Source organism: Chelonoidis abingdonii, chromosome 10, assembly GCF_003597395.2.
Source record: "Chelonoidis abingdonii isolate Lonesome George chromosome 10, CheloAbing_2.0, whole genome shotgun sequence".
In the NCBI taxonomy this organism is placed as follows: domain Eukaryota; kingdom Metazoa; phylum Chordata; order Testudines; family Testudinidae; genus Chelonoidis; species Chelonoidis abingdonii.
The window spans coordinates 5,105,459-5,123,257 of NC_133778.1; the positions used below are offsets into that span (position 1 = coordinate 5,105,459).

The 17,799-nt window shown below is 41.3% G+C and overlaps 1 protein-coding gene across 1 annotated transcript; it reads left to right on the top strand.

Annotated features, from left to right (window-relative positions):
* The first annotated feature begins 69 nt into the window (after positions 1-69).
* COPS8 (COP9 signalosome subunit 8) lies at positions 70-17,490 on the top strand. Its single transcript, XM_032800040.2, has 8 exons — positions 70-297; positions 2,599-2,669; positions 4,674-4,722; positions 6,887-7,019; positions 8,897-9,004; positions 10,598-10,660; positions 14,066-14,107; positions 15,861-17,490. The coding sequence occupies exons 1-8, from the start codon at positions 220-222 to the stop codon at positions 15,938-15,940; spliced, it is 624 nt and encodes a 207-aa protein (XP_032655931.1). The 5' UTR covers positions 70-219; the 3' UTR covers positions 15,941-17,490.
* The last annotated feature ends 309 nt before the right edge of the window (positions 17,491-17,799 follow it).

Genomic DNA, 17,799 nt, shown 5'->3' on the forward strand with positions numbered 1-17,799 from the left:
CCCCCCCGAGCCCCGCCCAGCGGTCCCCGGAGTCCTCCCGTGCATACGAGAGGGCGGGACAGAGCGGCTACAGCTCCGGCCCTAGGCTGCGGGCGGAAGTGCGTAGCCCGCGGAGCCGGGCCCGGAAGTGGCGGGTGTGGAGGCGCCTGTGAGGGGCCGCGGCGGGTACCGACCGGGGCGGCTCTGAGGCCGAGGCCGAGGCCGAGGCCGGGCGGGAAGATGCCAGTGGCGGTGATGGCGGAAACCCCCTTCAGCTTCAAGAAGCTCCTGGAGCAGTGCGAGACCCAGGAGCTGGAGGTAGCGGGGCGGGCGGCAGGAGCCGTGAGACCCCGGCGCCCTCCGAGGCGGGAACAGGGCGCGGCCCCTGGTGGCGATCAGTGGCCGCCTGAGGAGCTTGGCGGGCGGCTGCTGAACCCCTCCGCGGGGGGCGCTGGGTGGCCGCTGCTCCCCCCAGGGGCCACCGCCTGCCGGGGAGCCGCTCAGCCCGCTTCTCCCCGCCGCGACAGGGGAGCTCCGGGGTGAGGCCGCGCGGCTCGGACACGGGGCTGGGACTCGGGACACATGCGTCTGCCGCCGCCCTGATGTGCGGCCTGGTACAGCTCGTCATCTCTCTGCGTCCTTTTCTCCCCGTGCCCTCGGTCTTGTCTCTTAGTGTGTAACTCCTCAGAGCGCGGACTGCCCTTCACTCTGTGTCCGTGTATGGCACCGTGTGTGTGTGTGTGTGTGTGTGTGTGTGGTGCCTGGTGTGATTGGGCACCAGTCTCCGTTGGGCCTTCTCTCCATTACCCTAATACTGCCGATGATGATGATAATTAATAATCGTTCCTCCCAGGGTTTAATTCCTGGACCCTTTTTGGAGAAATCTTCTGTAGCTTTCTGCTAGAAAGTGTCTAATAAACTTGAAGTTCTCACATAAGCTGGCTCCTTTGAAGAAGGAATATTCTCTTTTCTTTTTCCTCACATCCCAGAGCCTACTGGCTGCAGCAAAGTGGTCTCCACTAATATACTCTCCTCTGTTTGTTTTTTGAGTCCTACTCAGTGTTTTGTGCCTGTCTGCAACCATGTGAGTGTCTTGTCACTTTCACTGCTGCGCAGTAATGTTCTGAATAGCGGCAGTGGAAGCTGGAGAAGGTCTGGCCAACTTGGTTCTACTGCAGCTTGAGAAAGCTCTGTGCCATCTCCTCCTAGCTTCCTGGTGCTGGGAATATGGAGTTGCTGGAGCTCAGTGGGCTCTTGGGAGCTGTTACAAGCCAGCATAAATTTTAGAGGCACCTCAAGGCAGGTGTAAGTTATCCTAGCATCAGTTCTAGGAACATACTGCGCTTTCCTCCTGCACCTTGAGTAGAGCACTGCAACTAGTTCTCAGTCTGTGTATTTCAGTAGATGAGCTTGTTAAAGCCCTTAACCAAATCAAGTAGCTGTGCAACTATCTGCGTACGTATGTTTGCTGCATTGTCCTTATATGCGCTGCACAACTGGAAGTCTAACAGAACTTTCATGTGTAATGAGTTCTGTTTTCAAATGTGTAACTTTGTTTTAAGCCCTTTTTTTTCCAAACACAGCAGAGCATGTGCTGCTTGTATAGTATGTGTCAAGTTTGAAGTTGGGAAACTTGACTGGTGTGCAGAAAGTAAATAAGGAAGTGTGTTCTCCTCATAACACAAGAAATGGGGACACCAAATGAAATTAATAGGCAGCAGGTTTAAAACAAACAAAAGGAAGTATTTTTCACACAACGCACAGTCAACCTGTGGAACGCCTTGCCAAAGGATGTTGTGAAGGCCAAGACTATAACAGAGTTCAAAAAAGAACTAGACAGGTTCACGGAGGATAGGTCCATCAATGGCTATTATCCAGGATGGGCAGACACGGTGTTCCTAGCCTCTGTTTGCCAGAAGCTTGGAATGGGTGACAGGTGATGGGTCACTTGATGATTACCTGTTCTGTTCATTCCCTCTGGGGAACCTGGCATTGGCCATTGTTGGAAGACAGGATACTGGGCTAGATGGACCTTTTGCTCTGACCCTGTATGGCCTTTCTTATGTTCTTGTTCTTAGTTGGTAATCCAGGGGGGGAGTTCTACATTCATCTCCAAAATAGCCAAAGGAATTTTGTTTAGCCTTTGTTTCAAAAACAAGCAACATTTTCATGCAGAGACTAAGTATAGTAAAGTTCTGCCTGGAAATGGGGCTTGGGTGGGGACTGTCTGGATCCTGAAGTATAGTGGCTGCTGCAAAGGTCAATGTTCTAATTGTTGCTCATGTAACAAAAGACCTTATTGTAATCTACCCATGCTATGGAGCAGAATTAAGGCTTCCACAGAAACCTTAGTTAGTAATTTCCTGACTTGTTGGAATTAAAATCTTGACCTTAATATTGATGTAATCTTTTATATAATTATCACAAAGCCAAACAGCATCTGTTCACAGCCATTCTCTGATGTGGAAAATAGCTAACTGTATGTGTAATGTTAGAATTATGGGTATTCTGCAATTGGAATCAGAGATATTTAGTTAAAAAATTACTTCAGTTTCCCTTCTTAACCGTTTAAGATGTATAATCCAATTAAGTGAGTTGGATTTGTTTTTTTTTTTAAAGGCCCCTGGAGGGATTGCAACACCCCCAGTTTATAGTCAGCTTCTAGCGCTGTACCTGCTGCACAATGATATGTAAGTAGCTGTTACTGTCACCCTAAAAATTTAAAAATAAGTACAGCAATTCAGTATCATAATTAGAACTTGATCTATATGTGTCAGAACTGTTTAACAACTGTTTGTGTTAATTATTTGGTTTATAAAAATGCATTTGCCCATTGCACTGGGCACAAGTATGTGAAAACAACAGCAAATTTACAGATAAACTAATGACATGGTATAGATCTCATGATTCTCTTTTTCCTTTTCAACTTGTCAAGAATAATAAATGCTATTTTTCCCTGTAAATTCTTTTTCTTCTCTCACCTACCCCTTCTTGAAAGTCTAGGAAAACGGATGGGTCTTAGCGTTCAGCTTACTCAGCTCCGGTGGCTCATGGCTGGTAGCTTTCCAGAGTCAATGGCCATGTCTCTGCTGAACTGTCCTGTCTTCATATTCTTTGCAATTAAGCCCCCCTGGTTTATCTTCTCAAGTACCATAGCCATGGGTTAATGCAAGAAAAGTGTCAGTTTCTCAAGCAAATATTACCCAATCCAGTTACTTTGGCAGCTGGTGTCAGGAAGCACAGCTTGTAATTTACCGCCACCTGGGAGAGACTGTATTCAGCACTGGCTGAAGCTTCCAAATAGTCTTCTAGCATAGCCCAGTGTAGTGTAAATACTATGATCTATTCTGGAGATGAAAGTGGAAAACTGGCAAGGTCCACGTAATGAAGAGAAGGTCTCAACCTTATAGACAACGATAGATGGAAAAAACATTTTTGGTCACTATTGGCTACCTAAATATTAGAGGCAATTGAAGCAAATGAGAGACCCTCACAGACTGCAAAGCTGTATTGCAACTTGTAGACAATCGTAGTTAGAGGTTTTCAGTTTCTAGTTTTTCTGATTGGGCATCAAAACAATCATCAAACAGTTACTTTTAATCTTGTCTGTAATGCCAACCAGCTAGCCCTAATTCAGGTCTCAGTCTGGTAAACGCAGGATAAATTGCTTAATCATAGTGTGAAATTTAAAAGACAGTATTGAGATTTGACCTTTAGGTTACATTGGTTACATTTCAATCATATTTAACACTTTCTTACTGCTGCTGCAAAATCCCGTAAGCTTTTTCAAATAGGCCACAATATAGATAAAATCCAGAAGTCTTTTCTTCTCAACCTTACAGTATGTGCATTTCCTTTGTCACTACATTGATGTGCATTGTTCTTGAGGGTGTAAAAGAACAATCAGGAATAATTCTGCTTTCAGGCTTCTGAAAGCATAGGTCACATATGCAGCTTTTAGCGTTTTTAAGAAGTCAGCATCTACACATGGATACCACCGGGTGATATCAGAAATCGCAATATTTCCCTTTACTTACAATGGAAGGTCAGAGAAATATCCAACCGTTGTGTTTACTGTGTGGATAAATGATAATAGTGGTATTCTGGTTGCTCTTAGGAGAGGAGGGATTGGGACAGACTTTCCAGTTAACAGGCTTGTCAGTTTTAATGGGCACTCTGAGGATAAGGAAAAATCTTTACCTTTATTACTAAATAGCATCTTGGATCATTTAGGCTGACCATTTTACCCCTTACTTGCAACTTGCATTTCACTAGGCTGGATAATGAACGTAGACTTCGGTTTCTCTTTGGTGTTATCATGTGCTGCTGTTTATGTTCATAATATTGCAGCGGAATGTTTTCATTAAACTTCAGTGTCATGACATTCTGAACACTGGCTTGGAATATGTCCTCATACTGCTTCTATTTCAAAATTACTTTCATAGTTGAATTTTTATATCTCACTTGATATAAAGTCATTACACTGCAGATTTTTAAGCATTAAGATGACATTGTGTATGGCATAAGTCTGTGTGTTGTGTTACTAAGTGCTTGATTTCTTCACCCCATTAAGTGTAACAGTTACATCTGAAGACATCTTTAATATCACTGTCTTTTCATAGGTTTCTAGCAGTAAACATCTGATAAATATAATTGTTAAAAATATTTTAACTGGGCTCTATTTTGTTTGTTAGGAATAATGCACGATATCTTTGGAAAAGAATTCCTCCTGCTATCAAATCTGTAAGTACTCCCTTCAGTGCGGTTTAAGACGGAGATGGTACTGTGTTCCATTCTACATATTTGAAGAAAAAAGGTTTTTCCAAAATGTGGCATTTAAAATAAATCTTCGTTTTTGATCTGAGCTGTGTGGTTGATAAATGGCCAAGTTCAAAGGTTTGAGCTCTTCAACCACTTTGCCAGCAGATGGCACTGACAAGGCATGTCAACCTGTTCACTCTTCTGATAGTGATCATCTGTCTGCTCCTGCAGAGTGCTCTCTTTTGCTACCCAAAATAATTAGCCTTTCAGGCCACCTCCTCAAAATATACTGGAGTTCAGCAAATCAGCAATAGTTGTTGTTAGAAACCTAGTTCCTCACCACAAAAATGGCCACCAGCAGAAGGAAAGCAAAGGTCCTATTCAGAGTATTACCACACATCAAAAGTCAGGCAGCTACATTCTGTAGTTGATTCACAACCTCAGCCAACTTTTCAAAAGATCAAAATGGTGTCTGGGAACACTTCTGTTACTGTTGGAAAGAGGAGGCTGATAACATCGCTGGATCTTATTTGTAATTATATTTTCATGTGAATGTTTCCTCTTATTGGCATGAATTTCAGAAGATTCTGTCTGACTTACCACCTGGGCTTTAGGAGACATTACAGCATTCAGTGTACTTTACTATTCTCCCCATGATACACTGGAGTGCAGTAGAATCCTAAAAGACAAATCTCAGAAAAAAACTTTTTTTCTTCCTCCTTGTACCTCTTAGTATAATGGATAGAGGACTAAAAACAAAACAGCCAACGGGTATAGCAGGAACCTAATGGCACGTTTTGCGTCTCATGGCTACAGTGATGTGTAAGCACCAGAATCGATAGAGTACTTCCATATGAGGTACTCTCCAGGATATCTGAGATATGTGGCCGCAAGCCAGACTGAAACATCATTCCAAAGTGTGATTTAGTGAATTCCAGTGTCTGGGTTTCCAAATTACAAGTGAATACTGAAAGCTCTATATTGAACTACTGAATCAATAGTGTAGGTTTACTGTAATGCCCTGCTTGAATTAGAACCACCTTTTGAGATGTCAGGTCTCTAATAGCAGAAGTGCTTGCTTATTTGTAGGATTTTTCTTTAGAATTTAGGTTTCTAAAGATACGATTGGGGTCAGAAAGCTTTTACATAAAGAAATAGGGAGGAAGTGGCTCTGCAGTCCTCTGCCAAGAAGTCCTTGAGATCTAAGACTGGGTAATATCTCCTGAGATACTTCTGAATACTGCTTTCCTAGCAGTGACAGAAAGGTCAATCAGGCTCAGCCATTTGACAATAAAAGTCTAACTAGTGGTCTCAATAATATTGCTGGTCAAACCCTTTTTTGTATCACACTTGCAACACATCTTGCTGCACTTGTTAACGAGGAATACTAGTAATTGTCACAGCAGCCTTTGCATCCTCCTCTGACAAAACTCATGGGAGGTAATTTCCATGATCCTCATGTTATTTTGTTGGTCAAAACAGAATTGACATGTCCAACACGACTGAGAATCAGTCTCCTTTCATACTGGAGGTCTTTCCTCCTCTTCTCACCCAGACTGCTGCCCATTTCTAATATGTAATTATTAGTGGTGCCTTGCTCTGGAGGCAAGTTCGCAAGATCCACTTTGTTGGCTACATAGAAGAATCTCTCTTAATTTCTTCCTATATTTATACAACTGGATTCTAACTTTTCCATCTGATTGCTTTCTTTTTGTCTATTAGTTTGTAAACTTAATGATCCAAGAGTAGCCCACTTTAAAAAAAAAAAGTGTGGTATAATTGTATATGTATGTTTCTTGCTCCCTTCTGCACTACATTTTTTGAGCGGTGAAGCAGGTATAGAAAGGTGGAATAGGCAAATAACATGTTTTACTCTGTGTTGCTTAGCTGCTTTGTCAGTTTGAAAAAATTAGAATTGTTTGAACTGGATCATCACTCTTATACCAATGTCAGTGACGTGGTATGATACTGTCTGAATCTTAATATCAAGGATTACTGTAGTATTTCATTCTAACTGTTCTGATTCCTACTTGTTCAGAGAGGGGAAAAATATACTTTCAGCAAAATGCAATTAGTAATGGAGTGATCATGGCAGGGAAAAATACATATGTTCTGTTTTGATTGCTTGCTTGCTTTGTCACTGTAGGCAAATTCTGAACTTGGTGGAATTTGGTCAGTGGGACAAAGAATTTGGCAGCGAGACTTTCCAGGAATCTACACAACAATCAGCGCACATCAGTGGTCTGAGACTATTCAACCAATCATGGAAGCACTTAGAGGTACAAAAAATATTTCTTTGAAAAATTAACACAGACTAAGGGCAGAGAAGTTTAATTTGAATTTGTTTTGTTGGCCATATAGGACTGCATGCTACCATTAACCCTTGCTCAAGACTCTCTGAGTTCTAGGAGGTTGTATTTTGGCTTGGATTTTTAATTTGCTGTCAGAACAGTTTGCTTAGCTTGTGAATTCCTTGGGGCAAGGACATTCAGCCAGGCACTTTGACAGTTCTTGATAAATAGAAATAGGTTTTGTTAACTGACTTGTACTTTCTGCAGTAATTGAGCAAATACCCAGGTGTTTTGTTTTTTGTGTTTTAAGTAGAGCAGTGAATCTTGAAAAATCTGAATCTTGAACATTTTCAATTAATTGCTTTACTCATATAAGTTATTTATGGAACCAATAGCTTTTGTACACTCAAAATATTCTATCAGTCTGTTTATACTACTGATTGATATTTCATTTGTAAACAAAATTAGGCCCTCACATAGAATTCATTGCAGGGCTAGGCCTACTTTTGTTTTTCAAATGAAATATTTATTAGTACTGTAAACAGATTGATAGACTATTTTGAGGGATATTTCCAACTTGTTAAGAATAAAAATCAACCTTGAAGATTGTCCCATAGCCTTCAGAGATTTTACCTGAAGGATTTCAGATATGAAACTTTCAGGAACACATCAGTTTCTAAATTAGATTTAAATGATTTCTTCTTATAAACTTTGATGTACCATAAATAGAATAGTGGGCCTCTTTTGCTCTCACATTATAGTCAAATTTTAATTGCATATCTGGAATACGGATGATCAAGGTTCTGATATGGCTCAACTTTCAAAACAAGTCCGTCTTACTGGATCCCACAAGCTTGACAGTGTCCCTTTAAAAATAGGCCTGCAGCTAGCAGGATTCTAAGGAATCTTATTTGGAGTTTGTCTAATGTAAGCAGTTAGGGGCAAAGAGTCTACTTTTTTCTTTTTTGATAATTAAAGACACTTAGTGCATATGTTTCTGAGTAGTAACATTCTGCTTTTCACTGCAAGGGGGCACTAGAGTCTGTGAAAAAATTTTTTTGCAGGCTGTTTCACTATCCCATCCCAAAACATGAATTCCAGTTCATTCTTTGTGCTAATAAGGAAACAATTTGATGTAGTGTTACTTTGGAGCCATATTGGGATTAAAGCATCAAGCATTATAGAAATTTAGGACATGAATGTCATTTATTTAAACAGTCCCTTACTGAATAATTATATTTAAACTTGAATTAATGCTTGAATTTTTATAATTTTGCAGAAATAAAATGGTATAGCTAATTAGTTATGAACATTTCAGTTTTACTTACAATAAAATTGGAACCATTTTAGCATTTCCTGGGATTACACCAAAAATGTTTTAAAATACTAAGATGAATGTTCTATGATTTTCAGAACGTGTTATCCAGATCCTGTCATTCTGAATGAGCCTAGTCACTTTGCTCTTGAACCCAGGACTAGTCTGTACCTCATGCTCTTTGTACTTAAATGTTAATTGTTAAGGCACAGGTTTGGGAGATAGGTGGTCTAGGTTCAGTTCCTAGATCTGCCACAGACTTGGGCAAGTTGTTTTAATCTGTTTGCCTCAGTTTCTCTATCTGTAAGTCATGATACTTACTGCTTGCTTCAAAGGGGTGTCGAAGCTCAGTTAATATTTACAAAGCCTCTTTTAGGCTTGCACTTAATGGAACATACTGTGTAAATATGAACTATTAGTATTAAGCACCAGATTTTCAGAAATGTGGCTCTCCATTGTTATGGGAAGCCACACAAAATATTTTCGGACTTGCTGTGTGTTTTGAAGATTGTTACAATTGTATCGTTTAAAAATGTGTTCCCCTTAATAGATGCAACTAGGAGACGAGCTTTTGGACTGGTTTCTCAGGCATATACCTCAATAATTGCAGATGATTTTGCCGCCTTTGTTGGACTTCCTGTAGAAGAAGCTGTGAAAGGTAGCTTATTCTTTTACTTTTCAGATTTTCTTTCACAGACAATTTTGTTCTGAGGCTGAGACCAGAATTAAACTGACCAACTAAAGAATCCCATTATAAAATAAAAATGGTTTAAGAACACTTTTCCTTCCCTACACCAAGTCAACCAAAAAAAAAAAAAGCCAGAGGGCCCTCTGTATTTAGAAAATTCGTCATTGTAGGTCTAAAAGATTTTGGTGAAAATGTTTCAGATAAATTGAAGGAAAACTGAAGATAGTTGACCTTTATGAAGTGTTCCCAACGGGTTTATGTATGGTCCTGATTTTTAATAGACCACTGTTTGTCCGCTTGGGTCTGACGTCTTGTCTGTAAAGGAAAACCTTTACAAAACCTAATTAGTAGGGTTTCCATTAGTGTAAATCTGTTCTTAGAATTTAAATATTTCAAAGCAGTGTTACAATGTGAATGTTGCCAACAATTGCTTGTACCTGAGTGTTGGAAAGTGACACTGGTTAGAAACCATAGTGATATTTCCTACTCTGTATTTCTCTCATCTTGTTGGATTCAAATAAAGTAAAATTAAAGCATAAATGTATACAGTAGAGAACATTTTTTAAAAATTCCATTTTAATAATCTAGAGATCTGTCACATGTGAGGTACTTCTTGCTGAGAAGGTTTCACCTTGCTCGGTTCTCTGCCCAACATGGGTCCACTTCCACTGCTGCTCTTGTAACTCATTTTACAGGAAAGGGATGGGGCATAGATGGGTACAGCAAAATGAAGTAGGGAGGAGGATCCAAAAATAAACGTAAGCTTGAGATTATTGTGAAAGGAAATGATGACTGAGAAGGGAAACAGTAAAAACAAATTGCTTAATTTTTAGGATGGGAGATGTATTTGAGTTCTCCAGTTACCACCACTTACTAGATTAGGAGCCACAAAAAGCCTTCCTCCTTGGAAATAGTGGAGGAATTCCATTTTTCCTGAGTGTGAGAAGCCCATGCTCCAGGACAAAAAAATGAAAGTAAAGCTTTGCATCAGGCCTGACTGAATACGTTTCAGGATACCATCACTTCTACAAAGGTCATGCATTTGTACAACTAAATGTCTCCAGCAGTGCCTCTTGTCATGAGTTGTTCTGAGAAATAAAACATTTACTGTGCAATCCAACTTTTTAAAGTGTATTGAGACATTTTCCAGTGAGTGGGAACTTTTGGGTTATTTGATACTGGAGTCAAACACATGGGGTATCATTTCTCCCTCATCCCTTTCCCTTCAACGTGCCAACCTGTTTCCCTTTAGATGATAGCCTCCTAAATAAACCTAGCGCCGCCCCCTCCAGCCCCCCCAAAATCGTGGATCTAACATGACACTTGTTGTCATCACACTGTTCACTTTGCTTCTGTGTTCCTACCCTTTCCCTCACACTGTCTGTATTGTGTGTTTAGATTGTAAGCTCTCCAGGGGAGGGACCATATCTGTGTTGTGTTTATACGGTACACAACAAATGGGATCTTGCTCCATGGCTGAGGCTCACGGGTGCTATGGTAATACGTATAACTGTAATAATAGTAATTGTTTCAGTCTTATGAATTTTTAAAATGCCTTTTCAGGGGTGTTAGAACAAGGATGGCAAGCGGACTCAGCAACTCGTATGGTAATGCCTAAAAAGCCGGGTAGGTGGAGCTGTTATTCCGTGATGCATTTTGGATCTGGCTTGATATTTCTAGTATTGTATCCTTTAGTGTCATTAAAATGATCCCTAATATGATTTGAGTTTGTTCTGAATAACAAGGACATCTTGACACAGGAGATTAGGGGAGCAGCTCCATAGAGCGTACTTTTTGCCAATGACATTATGCTGTTCTGCAAAGATAAATACTAACTGGACAGAGACCTAGAACTTTGGAGGGCTCATTAGAAGAAAATGGCATTCAAATCAGCCGACAAAAGATGGAATACGTGCAATGCTTCATTGAGAGGGACAACAAGAAGCCAGTAAAATTAGTTAGTGTGTGCAACAGTTGAAGTACCTCGGTTCAGTTTTGAGCCATTCGGAGAATGTGGCTTGAATAGTGCTTGGTGTAAACGAAGGGAGTTGGTGGGAATTTTCTGTGATAAGACTATGCCAGGTAAACTACAGAGCAAAGTGTGTAAGATCATGATTAGGCCAGGCACAACATATGGGTCAGAATGCTGTCCAATAAGGACGAGAAAACTACTTCTGCTTCACACTGCTGAAATGAGACTGTTCAGGGGAACATGTGGGTATGACAAGAGCTGGTATGCGATGTAATGAACTGGTACAAGCCATGAGGCAGAAAGTCTCCGTTATGGAAAAGCTGCGGGAGTAATGACTGAGATGGCTGTGTCCTGTGGGATAATGTGGGTTACATTGGCCAGGGAGTGCAAGAGCTAGTAATTGTGGGGCAAAGATGATGAGGAAGACCTGGAAAAAGGTGGTTCGAGATGCTGAAGGAGGATGTGAAAGTTAGTGTCAGCTTGGAATCTGCACTTGACAAGAACCCTTGGAGATGAAGAGCAAGAGCCACTGACCCCGATTGACAAGGCATTGGTGGAGAAGATTGTATAACGAGCTATGCAGGAGCACAGCATGAGATGCTCAAAATGTAAGAAATATGAATCAGTGGTTTTAACTTTGGCACAAGTAGTATCAATTAAACTAAAAGGACCTGAACCTTTTTAAACAAAAGGAAACAATATACTTTCATTTCTCCTACTCCTCTTCTACTTACTATTAGTTCTGATGACTCAATGGAACATGTTACGTCACCTCAACTGACATTTCTTAATCTAATGAAGCTTAGTTAAAATTTACTATTTTGAAACACCCAGTGTTTCAAACTAAAGTTCTTTACTGATGGGACTTAGAGAATGTGGCTTCCTGTGCCTTGTGTTTAAATTGCTGGAACTCGTGGAGTCGAGCCTGCTGAAAACATCTGGTGCAAGCAGCTGATGTAAGAATTGTCTGAACCTGCTGTTTACTATTTCCCAATACAGGGAGGATTCCCTGATAACCAACACTATGAACAAGGCTTAATAAAGTAGATTTCTAGTTATTGGCAACTACTCGGTTGCCACCTAAAAGTTGCCATTATTCGGCAGTTGCCAATCAGCAGAAGGCAGGTTTGTGAGGCTGCAGCTAGGGAAGGAAGCGCTGGGACATGCCTTCCTTGGCCATAGCCTACAAACTTGCCTGTGGGTAGGGCAGCAGCAGGGAGGGCCACTGGAGCCCGGGTGCTGAGAGGTCATGGAACTGCACAGTACTTCTTCCTGCGCTTTCTGGGCATCAGGGCTCACCATGTCCCAGTCCTTCCTTCCTTCCTTCCTTGAGTGCAGCCCGCCAGCAGGACACAGTGTTGATAGCACAGTGCAGCTCCAGTATCCAAGTTTTAGCTACTGCTCTGCCCATAGCCTCCCCACCCAGCCTGCAACATCTCCCTTCCTGTGCGATCCAGGTGCACAGGCAGGTTTGCAGGGCTGAGGCCCAGAAAGAAGCACTGGGATGTGTTGAGCACAGGCTGCAGGAAAGTTTGCAGGGCTGCAGCCGGCGAAGACACATCCCAGCATCTCCCCTCCTGGCTGCAGCCTAGCAAACCTGCCTGTGCCTGCAACTGGGGTCTGTTTTCCAAAATATATTGTGAATAAATGGCATGCTATTGCTAGTGTCCAAATCCCATTAATATTAAAGTCAAGGGAACGGGATTGGTTCCTGGCAAAACATCGCTGTTAGCCAGAAGTTAATAGCTGGGTTGCTGTTAAGCAGAATCTACTGTTTGTAAAATGAAATATGTTCAGAGTGCCCAGTGCTGGGTGTAAAAAAGAGAGCCAACATTTTGTGCAGATCCTTCAAATGTGTAAGGAGGCAGTCAGTGGTACGGTGTAGTTCAGCATGATCACGTATTTACATATGTGTTTTGAGACTAGATTATACACTCCACTACAGTGTTTTTTTTGTTTTTTTTTTTAACTGTAATTGTGGTGTGGTATTGAAAAGATAAAGCAAGTTTTTGCAAACAGCACACTGGGAAATGTTTGTCTTTAATAAAAGTAATGCTAAATAATTTCTATTGATGTAAAAAGTTGAGTAAAATTTTGTGAAGGGCAGAGACTGCTGTTCTAAACTTCTTACCCACTAGTTTTAAACAGCACCATTTTTAAAAAAAAAAAAAAAAAGAGGGGTGATTAGATCTGCTAGAATATATCTTGCTCCTGTTGCATTTAACAAGCTAGGAAAAAAATCCTACTGTTTTGGGCTCCTGAACAACTAAAATCCTGCTCACCCAAACAAAAAATGATTTAATGTGTTCCAGACAAGGTGATGAAATTCACTTATCGTATGTGTATTGACTGACCTGAGGCTTGAACTACCTGACTCAGCTGAGCAGACACATTCTCCATTTTTTCTCCCCTGCGATGTGGTGGTGTTTACAGCAAAACTATTTGCAACCCACACTGGGCTTACAAGTGCATGTAACTCAAAGTGTTGTGTGGGGTTGAACTACCATTGGGAGACAAATGAAATAGTCAGGAGGCCAGTTGTCATTTTCAGTCTCTCATTCACTATGCTTAGCAGTTTAAATGTACAGATATTATACAATACAATACGATACTATGCTATACAAATATTTTACTGTACAATAAACATTTCCATGAAAGAAAAGAGGAACAGGTTTGTTTCTAAGGACTTGTCTTCCCTACGTGGATAAGTTGACCTAAGTTACGTTGTTCCAGCTACATAAATAACCTAGCTGGAGTCGACGTAGCTTAGGTTGTCTTGTCTTATCCCATGTCTTCGCTGTGTTGCATCGATGGGAGACGCTCTCCGGTCAACTTCCCTTACTCTTCTCAGAGAGCTGGAGTACCAAGAGCGCTCTGCCATCGATTTAGCTGGTCCTGATTCCTACTGCATCAATTGCAGCAGCGTCCATCTCCCCATAGTGAAGACCAGCCCTATGAATTATAGGTTTTTAGAAAATTTTGGCTTAGTACATAAGAATTGTATTTTTAGCAGAATGGGTCCCTTAATGGATTAACATTTCATTGCATTTTTCCTTTAGGTGCACTGGAAGCTTCCTTTAACAGATTTATTCCTTTACCAGGTATTTGCTCATTTTGATTTATTTTAAAAGGTGTAGTATAGATAAATACACAATTTGCCTTTCTGAAACTCTTATGTACCCTTTACATACTTAAACAAAACAAATAGCTAACTCAACACCACCTTCTCAGCAATGTCAAATGAAACACACAACCTCCAGCAATTCACTCATTGACCAGGGCTCCAGCGGTGATTTTAAAGGGCCCAGGGCTCCCTGCAGCAGCCGGAGCCCCAGGCCCTTTAAATTGCCAGCAAGCCCTTCTGCTGCAGCCCCGGGGTAGTGGTGGTAGGGCTCCAGTAGTGATTTAAAGGGCCCAGGGCTCCCCGCAGCAGCTGGAGCCCAAGACCCTTTAAAGCGCTGCTGGAGCTCCGCTGCTACCATGCTATACGCAAACCCGTGTTATATCTGGTCGTGTTATAGCAGGGTAGAGGTGTTTGTTCAGAATAAATCTGATTTGATGGTTTGACACGTATTTTAGATTCCAAGTGAACTTAAATTTACTGGAGGTTTGTCTTTCCAAGCCAGTGTGAAGTCTCTCAATTTCTGAAAGCATGTTTTTTTAAATGATAGCCTTCTTCTTTTCCCCCACCTGAAAGTGGGGTGCTTCACATACTTGGGGTTGAAGATTTATTTTTTATACGTAGGCTAGGTAAATATCTCCCCAGTGTACTTTAAAGGAGGAATCACTTCTATATAACATTGTTTCTCTGCCTTCCTTTTCCTCAGTTTTGACTCCTTGTGTTCTGTTTTCGTTTCTTCGCCCTGCACTGTTTTTCATTTCTCTTCCTCATTATCTCTTGCCTCTATTCTTGGCGGTCCTTTCTTTTCACTCTACTCTCCTTTTCTCTTACTCCTACATTTCATTCTCTCTTTCTCTGATTTTCCCTTCCATTTTCAGTTATCCTCCTCTCTAAGCTGCACTTCACCCTTACCACCGGATAATTCAGCATTCTTGTAGAGTTTGTACAAGTACTGTGGCTGCCTTCTCTTGCCAGCCATCCAGTGCTTTTTCCACCATGCCTTTATTAGGTATGTCTCACTTTACCTTGGAGACATGACTCAGCAGACATGCTCATTATTGAGCAGGGGTGGCCAAACCGCAGCTCACAAGCTGCAGGCAGCTCTTTACAGTTAAAATGCGGCTCACAAAACCCCACCTCCCTTACCGCATTCGCTACCTACCAGACTGGGATTGGGGATTGCTCAGGGCTTCAGCTGTAGCCCCAGCTGGTGCACCCGGAGGGCTGAAGTCCGAGCCCTGGCCTGGCTCTCAAACTTCTGAAGATGATCGTATGCATCTGAGAGGGTCAGTAAGTTTGGCCAGCCCTGTTCTGGAAGAAGACAGAATGCAAGCAGACCTATAGGAACTTAACTGTGGTTGAAGATGCTGCAGGAGTCCTCTCTAGAGTTAGCAAACAGACATGACATTCTGGAAACTTGGCAGTCCTTCAATATCTGCAGATAACTCGTGAAGAGGTCTAGAAATAGTGATAGATGTGTACTAGCTATTTGTAACTTCTGTTGCAGTCATGATGTGTTATGTGCCGAATTAGTAACTCTTCCACAACACAACGTAAGAGTATATGAGGAGATTACAAGTAGCAGTATCAGTCACTCTAGGACTGATGAGGAAACAGTCTGAGAAATTTAGTTCTCATTTTTCTTTAATGTCAAGGGAGCTGGGATGGGTGACGTTAGGCTCTGTTTGCCTCTTTAATTTTATTAATGCTGTGTGTCTTTGTGTTCTTTATAGAACCTGCTACAGTTCCACCAATTCCTAATGAACAACAGTTGGCCAGATTGACTGACTATGTGGCTTTTCTTGAAAATTAATTACCCCTCTCCTGTGTTCAAGACAGAACCTGGAAATTCTGTGTACTGGCAGTTCTACTGTCTAAAACTTACTTTTATCCTGTTTGTTAAATGTTGCACCCTCCCCCTACTGGAATATGTTGATAAAATACATATACAGTATATATTTTGTTCCTATGTGTTTTACCAAAGCAAAGTTAGTAGTTGAAATAGTCCTTAACTCCAATAATATTTATCCATTAGGTACACAGCAGTATTACATGTTAAGTTTTATTCTCTTATGACTCGTAGCGGGAAAGGGCATCCCTCTCCAACTGTACTGATATAGACTATTGCAAAACAGCAAACACAAGGAAAGAGAAGAGTTACCATCAGCAAAGGAGATGAATGTAATTGTTACGTCCCTTGTACTCATGGTTTTGATGCTTCCATTGCTGGCAGTGGAATACTTACCAGGAAAATCAGTCACAGATGGATTAAGTATGAACAGGGGAACGTTATTCTACCTGCATCTGTAAAGGAGAAGCCTTTCAAAGTACAATAAATATTTACTTGTGAACCATAAGTAACAGTAAATTACAGTAACTATTACTGTACTTTCCTGCAAGATTCCTTCCATCTGTGGTGAGATTTTTATAACTGGTTACTCTTGTATCCCATTGCTTGCCTATTTCTGAGTTGTCTTATTTCCCCTAGGGTTAGTTTTGAGTGCTCTATGAAAACTGTTTGTAAGCTGGTGTACTTTTTTTTACTGCAGACTGATATTTTTAATATACCTGGGGCACCTAGAGAATACATTTCAGAGTTGTTTGGGGGGTGGGGGAAGGCAAATGTTCACAAAAGCATTTGGTTTTGGAAGGCTTAACTTTTAAGAGCAGCCACTCTTGGGGCACTCTGACCAATATTTTGCCCTGTAACTTGTTGGAAAATTATGCCATGATTCTCAATACTACTATAAAAGCTGGCTCTACTTGTGTCATAAGCTGGTGATGGCTTCACCGGAAGGAGTTTTTTTGCCTGCCTTGGTAGCTTTCTGGACTACTCTTGTCATTGGAAAATAATTGAAAAATTAGATGCCTTTGAATAAAATAAATCTATGGAGGATGGGCTGTGTATGCTGCACTGTCAGTTCAAGTAGCGTACATCCTGTACAGGAGCACTGCTGTATTAATCCTTGAATTCAGAATCGGAAAGGAAACAACTTGCATTCACTTGCCTGATCCTAATGTTAAACCAGGGCACATAGTGGTGCTTTAAGGGGCAGTGCATGCCTTACCTTCCTCTCTGTTCATTTGGTTTTCGTCAACATATTCAGTGGTTTGTCACTTGAAGAGGGCAGGTTCTTGTTATCTGTAGTGACATTCTCCCAGTGTGTGCTACCTACTGTACATTCTTTTGTTTTGGGTCCGAGGGGAAGGGGTTCTAACAGTGTGCTGTTGCATTTAGACCCCCTTTTACGTGTAACCATTTACTTTCAAAAGATTATTTATTTGAATCCCATCGAAGTCTTGGATCTCTATAAATATTGATGCAAATATAATTTCAGTGATATTAAAACATGTTTACACTAAGCTTGTGTACCTGATTTCATTCCCCTCTTCAAAAGTAGATGTTCAAATCTGATGGCTGTGGAGGTTTGGTATAGTCTGACTCAGGCCTGCACAACTTGTAAAGTGGTGAGGGCCACATTACTTCAAAGAAAACAGCTGAGGGCCGAAACCTCCCAACCTCGCAGAAACAAACCCTCCTTCCCTAGCACCGCCCCACCAAAACAGCAGTGGACCAAAAAGGAAGGTTGGGGGTGGGGAGTTGATACTTTATTTTAAATCAACCAGGGGCTCCCAGCTGAAGAGGTGGCTGGGAGCCCTCAAGGTCAAATT